The 7,130-nt window shown below is 30.6% G+C and overlaps 1 protein-coding gene across 1 annotated transcript in view; it reads right to left on the bottom strand.

Moving 5' to 3' along the window:
* Window positions 1-4,706, bottom strand: part of LOC111630211 (multidrug resistance-associated protein 4-like) — a 45,702-nt gene extending 40,996 nt beyond the window's left edge. Inside the window, exon 1 of the mRNA XM_023374280.1 lies at window positions 4,642-4,706. Coding sequence (XP_023230048.1) covers window positions 4,642-4,706 — 65 coding nt within the window. The remainder of the gene's footprint in view (window positions 1-4,641) is intronic.
* Window positions 4,707-7,130: the final 2,424 nt, after the last annotated feature.

Here is a 7,130-nt window from a genome sequence, read left to right as displayed (position 1 = left end):
AAAGAAGTTCTCGGCGAGGTATCGAACCAGTCTCTTATACGCAGTATTTATACCATCTCTTGACTCAAAAACAGAGGAAAAAGGATATTTCAAATTAGCAACTTTGAAAAACAAAACTTATATATATAAATACAAAAATAAAATTCTTATATATATTAATATTTTTAGACCATACCTTGAATAACAGGATATTTAAAAATGAATTGAAAACAGTTAATTTTCAATAATAATTTAAAAATATTGATATATATATAAGAATTTCATTTTTGTATTTATATATATGTTACCGCTAAAGCTCGAAATTCGTTAATGTGTACATTACCTAGCTAATCTGCAGATTAACTAGGATCATCCGTTAAAGTTGCTAAAATTGTTCTATTTCTCAAATTACCTAGGTAATGTGCAGATTATCTGGGTAGTCCGCAAATTATCTACTAGGCACTCGGTAAAGTGAAAATAAGATCTTTGCTGCAAATAAATGTACCACAAATAGATGTGCTTGTCGCAAAAACCAATCGATATGAAATTCAGTGTCACCAATCTTTAGACTGCACAATTGGATAATGTTACCTATGGGTGAGTAAAATGGCGGCTCGTCTCTGATTCCAGCAAACAGAAGAAGGAAACAGTGGGGACACACGTTCTCTCCTAACCTAACTTATTCTAATAAATTACCATAATTATTACCAATCAAATTATTAGAATAGGTTAGGTTAGGTTTGAACGTGCGTCCTCACTGTTTCCTTTCTCTTTGCTGGAATTAGAGACGAACCACCATTTTACCCATCATAAGTAACATAATCCCATTGTGCAGTCTAAAGATTGGTGACAATGAATTTCATATCGATTGGTTTTTGCGACAAGCACATCTATTTGTGGTACATTTATTTGTGGAAAAGATCTTATTTTCACTTTACCGAGTGCCTAGTACGTAATGTGCGGATTACCTAGATACTCTGCACATTATCTAGGTAATTTGAGAAATGAAACAATTTTCACAACTTTAACGGATCACCCTAGTTAATCTGCAGATTAACTAGGTAATCTGCAGATTAACGATTTTCGAGCTTTAGCGGTAACATATATAAGTTTTTTTTTTTTTTTCAAAATTGCTAATTTGAAATATTTTTTCACTCTGTTTTTGAGTCAAGAGATGATATAAATACTGCGTATAAAATACTAGTTCGATACCTCACCGAGAACTTCTTTTGCAAGAACCTCTTATGAATCTTCAGAAAGAGAGTTCTTTTGCAAGAACTCTCTTTCTGAAGATGTTGATCTTCAGAGGTTCTTTTGCAAGAACCTCTGAAGATCATCATCTTCAGAAAGTAAGTATTTTTATTTAAAAGTTTGCCTTTGATAAAAAGTTTGACTTAGACCTAGCTCTAGATAAGAGTAAATTTTCGAAACATTTACAAGTTCATTGATTTATTATTCTAATATGTATATATAACATTTTTTTATAACTTTTTTAAAGTATTTGTTATATTGAAAAATGATCTTAAAATATTTCTGAATTAGTTTCATATGATATGGAATTTTGTTTTAACAAATTTTGAAAGTATAGTAGACCCTCGATTATCCGACTCAATTGAGGACTGGGGTTAATCGGATAATTGAAAAGTCGGATAACCGAAAAGTATGAAAAAATCCATTATTAGTGTAGTATATTATTATATCCCATTTAAATAGTATATTAGTATATCGCTATTAACCTACTTCGCGTTGAATTTTCATCGATGTTAAGCATAACAAATATTTTTTAAAATAATAATCCTCGCTATTGTATCGTTAAAAATTAGAAAATTAAGCCTCGTTTAAATACTGGCTTTTCTTTCATGGTCGAATGAGTGTTGCAGCTAAAACACTTAAAAATAATATTACAGTAGCCAAGACAGCCAAATATTGTAGCGCCACATCACTAGCGGTCATTTGAAATTTGCCGACTAGGACGGTCAGTTAACCGAGGTGTCGGTTAATCGGGGGTCGGATAATCGAGGCTCTACTGTATTTATTATTAGTATTACTTAATATAACTGATTATTGACTTTGAGGCATTTGCAATGCAATACAATAAAAGTCTCTAACACATTGTTCTGGTTTGTAGTAAGATATTCTAAAGAGTTCGGGAAACTGATTTTCATAATAAATCTATTATCACTTTTTTTAATTTAACAGTTAGACATAAAAAAATAGGTGCGACTTGACAATTATCTGCATGGTTTATATCTATCATATGAAAAACAAACTTTAAGGAATTATAATCAGAGTTTCGTTTTCTTAGAGTTTAATATTCTTTAAACTGTTTCTTAATAATATATTCTAAAGAGTTCAGGAAACTGATTTTTATATTANAAAAAATAAAGAAATAATTGTTAACGATACAATATCCACGATTATTATTTTAAAAAGTTTACGTTAGGCTTAACATCGACGAAAATTCAACGCGAAGCGACACGCAACAGGGAAAAATTTCAACATGAAATAGGTTAATATATTTTTTCGTACATAATCGGTTATCCAAAAAATAAGTTATCCGAACAACCCCAGTTTTTAATTGATTCGGATAAACGACGCTCTACTGTATTTGTAACCAAATAAATTAAGGGACCTAAATGCAAATTCTTGCACAGGGCACAGGACTGGCTAGTTACGGCTCTGTGAGTCATAAAAGTTTAGTTCAGTTGCATTATTTTGAATGATCAAAAACAACGTTTCTACATTTTCGTATTATTTTATAAAATTAAAATTTTATTTGCATGCATTAGTGTATTGGACTTTAGGTATTTAATTAATCTATTCATTATTATTACATATGAACGAAGGTTCAGATGGCCGAGCAGTCAAGGTGGCAGCTCACCACTCTGGGCGACTCGGGACTGAATCCGGACTAGGTCAAGGAATACCCAGGTATTTTTCGGGGGGTGGTCCGATCGGATATGTCAGGCCTCCCCTCCCTCACCACCCGGTCGACCCATTGTTAGCCTGGCCGAACCCATAAGAGGCCCTCTTAGTGCCCACAGGGCGAAAAGAGTATAAATAAAATAAATTACATGTGGATTTCATATAACTCAAAAGACAACGATTTTTTAATTTAAAAAGTCATTTTATACTTTTCCCAATTATCCTTGCAGTAACATTGCGATATATCAATAAATGTAAATGTGAAATATTGTTAATTGTCAGTAATTTAACTTTCGTTTGTTGAAAAATCGCATACTAAAATTATTATGTATATTATATACGAATATAATATAAAGTAACCCAATATGGAATATAATAACGTATAACGAATTTGACACAGAAATTATTTAAATATTANGTGAAATATTGTTAATTGTCAGTAATTTAACTTTCGTTTGTTGAAAAATCGCATACTAAAATTATTATGTATATTATATACGAATATAATATAAAGTAACCCAATATGGAATATAATAACGTATAACGAATTTGACACAGAAATTATTTAAATATTAAATCTTTCCAATTTCTGACAGGTACAGTACATGTCCTTATCAAAATATAAGTTTCACAATATCATGCACACAGCAAATATTGCTGTTGATTCTCCCGTTCAGTAACATTAAAAAATTCTATACAAATATAATAGAAAATTCATGCATATACCTATAAAAACTAATAACATTAAAAAAATCCAGCAACGGGTTGCTTACTTTTTCCGGTAACATTTGGTGGCGCCATCTGTTATTGTATTAAAATATTGTATTAAAATATAACATTTTATATTTTTAATTATTATTAATTGACGAATAAACTTATTTTTCAGAATAAGGTTAAGAATTTTAAATAAAAATAATTATTAATGCTAATAGCGAGTTAATTCGTCATTAATTTTTTCTTGAAAAATGACACAATCTTCATTATCTCTTCTTCTTCGATGGTGTTTATATGGAGATTTTAGCTCAATGTAGGCTCTTTCTCCGAGTAGACTTGTGTATGTGTATGATCGCTAGGCGACCGATTAGCCGGCTGTATCGAACAGCCATACGTACGCGCGGGAAATAAATGCCTTCCGGGAGGACTTTTATGGGGAATTGGCCTCCTATTCAGTCGTTATAGGCAAGGAGAAAACCCGGAAAACTCCATCCAGCCAGTCTGTCCGACCGTGGCGCGAACCCAAGACGAACCTCCCAATCTTTAGGGTCTGGTCACCACTACGATGAGCGGCAATGGAGACCACTCGCCCACTCATTATCTCTTCACCCAGTCAACCTTTATTTATTAAAAGTTAATAGCATCAACCCACAATAATCAAATCTGGGAAAATGTCAGAGAAAATTTAACTAAGGTACAAAGTTTAATTAGCTTCAAACAGAATTAACAAATTTCTGCCACACTCATACATACACACTGATAACTATACATACAGAAAAACACTCCTTTTCCGAATTTCTCGACGTTTCGTGGTGTCTTGAGTCTAAATGTGTAAAATTATTGAGAAGGGTCATTTTTGACTGATTATCATACTTTCTTTTCATTATAAATGACAAAGTTGGGTAAAATAAAAATAAGTTTTTTTTTTTTTTTTTTAAATTTGCACCTTTAGCTTAGAACTAAAGTTACATTATTAAATAGTTTATTAAACAATTGTTAAATAGTGTAAATAACATTACATACCAGAAAAACGCACGAGAAAAAACACCAGCTGAATCGAATGGGTTACTTTTCTGTTTCTTCTCCATTTTGTATTAATATCTCGCATCTGAGAAGAGCTATAAACCAAGTCTACAGCATAAGTTATGAAATCTATACATCTATCTCACATAAAAATTCTTAGCATGTCAAAGTGTAAAGGGTTTTCCAGTTATTTACGTTCATCAACCTTAATATAAAACATTTTAATCATGATGATAAGAGAAAGATTTGTTACTGATATTATATAAAAAATTTTTATATCTTTAGCATACTTAAAATATTACACTACATATAAAGCGATGGATAGTATAAAAATTGATAAATATATATTGATAAATTATTTCATATATTAAAAGAAGCTATTGACCAATTAATTCAATTTATTATTTTATTTTCATAGAGATAATCAAAATTTAGTCGAACTATGATGAAAATAATTTATTGTTTACATAATTTCTAGTAAAATTAATAAATGTGTGACAAAATTGAGTACATTCATTAAATTTATTTCCAAAACAATTTTTATAAACCATCGCATCATTATTAACTACATTTAACTGTTTAAAGTAATCGAGTTCATTTTTGAATTTAATTTAAATGATAAGAAAATTCAGTTTTTATAAATTAATTTATAACATTCGAGTTTCTCAAAAAAAGGTCAATGTGTAATTGTAAATGTGTTGTTTATATAAAAAATAATTCAATGTTTACTTTATCAGATAAGAGCAGAGTTTTGCCAAATAAACTGTATAATGAATGTAATTTTTTAATATACAGTAATTCCCTGATTAAGATCAGGTCATTAGGCTACAGTTTGAAAATAATTGTATATCTATAAATCCTCACTGTTGTTTGACTGTATTTTCTTAATCTTTAGAGCAGTGATAGATAGAAGAAACCTTATTGGCAGGATGACCCACTTAACTATATTAGAACTTTCGATGCCAACCGAAAGTCATGTTATTTCAATTCAAATATTTATCCCAGAAAGGTGGAAAAATATTTGAATACATCACTGGCACGACTCCATTGCTATAAGAAACATATGATGTACAGGGGCAAGCCACTACTAAATTGAAATAAAGAGCCCGGCATTGTAACAATGTCACAATAAATAATTGCTCGTTCTTTTTTGGAACTAATACTTAATGACGTGGGTATCTGACTAAACAGGCAAACAAGTCATTTGAAGGTCTGTCTTTTTAAGTTAATCGAAGTTCAGATGAAAAGGAAGTTGTAACTTTTTCGTTAATTTCTTAAGATATGCTAAAATATGTTTATCTCTGCTTCACTCAGTAAGACGAAAAATCCCCTGCTCCACTCAGTAAGACGGAAAATTGATTAATGTGATTCAAGCAATAATTAGGGTTGTGACAGATACAAGAACTGTCAGTAAATGTTCAGAGGAGTTAAATAATATTTTTAATGACAAAAACTAAATGCTTCACATCATCAATTCCAAACACGTTACTTCCAGAAACACGAGTAAATATAATATAACGTCTACAAAAAAAATAATAGAAAGTTACAATATGTGAAAATCCAGCAATGACTATTTCTTGAATTTCTTGGCATTTCAACAGAAAGCTAAGAAGACCAGGAAGGAAATATGACAATTTTCAAATTTATTACACACTTTATTAATACTGTAATATAGTAGAGCGTCGTTTATCCGAAAGTCGATTATCCGAAAGAATTCCAGTCGACAAATTTAAATTTTCGCTAGTGCTGTCGCGCGGCAATCTATGGCTATATCTTGGGCTACTCCAATATTTTTTTGTTGCTCTGTGTTTTTTAGCTGGCAGCACTGGCACTTTTCTGTGGTGTTTTTCTCAGGACTGTGTGTCATGCTAAACGGAACGTTTTTTATACTAGATTAACTTCTAAAGTATAATATTTTTTGTTTTTATGTGTAATGAACACACCAANTGTGTGTCATGCTAAACGGAACGTTTTTTATACTAGATTAACTTCTAAAGTATAATATTTTTTGTTTTTATACTTTTCAATATATTTATTTTGTTTGTAAAAAATAAAGAAATAATTTTTAACGATACAATAGCCACGATTATTATTTTGAAAAGTTTACATCAGGCTTAATTAATTAGCACAGATAACAGACGCTACTCTGACTGATACTCATTCTAACCCAGTGGTTAAACGATAGATCCAATACAAATTACATTAAAATTTGGCTGTAAGCAGCTGAGTAAAAAAATGACATGAACTAGTAGATTTAGAAGCAGCTATGGAGCACTAGATGCAGGTTATTAACCGTGTAAGTAACCCTATTGTTAAATTGTAAAATTCGCCGTTTGATGATAGCAGCGCCTCAAATAACGATTTTGTAAATTCGCTGATTGCCAGGTTATACCGCGTTTTATATAGACTATTATTAGATACATTAAAAATGATTTTTGTTACACAAAAAGTCTACTTTTTTACCATCCAAATGTTATATCTTTATATAT

The sequence above is a fragment of the Centruroides sculpturatus genome, unplaced genomic scaffold (assembly GCF_000671375.1).
Source record: "Centruroides sculpturatus isolate CEXI.00-Female unplaced genomic scaffold, Cexi_2.0 scaffold623, whole genome shotgun sequence".
Lineage (NCBI taxonomy): Eukaryota > Metazoa > Arthropoda > Arachnida > Scorpiones > Buthidae > Centruroides > Centruroides sculpturatus.
This window is presented reverse-complemented; position numbering and strand designations above follow the sequence as displayed.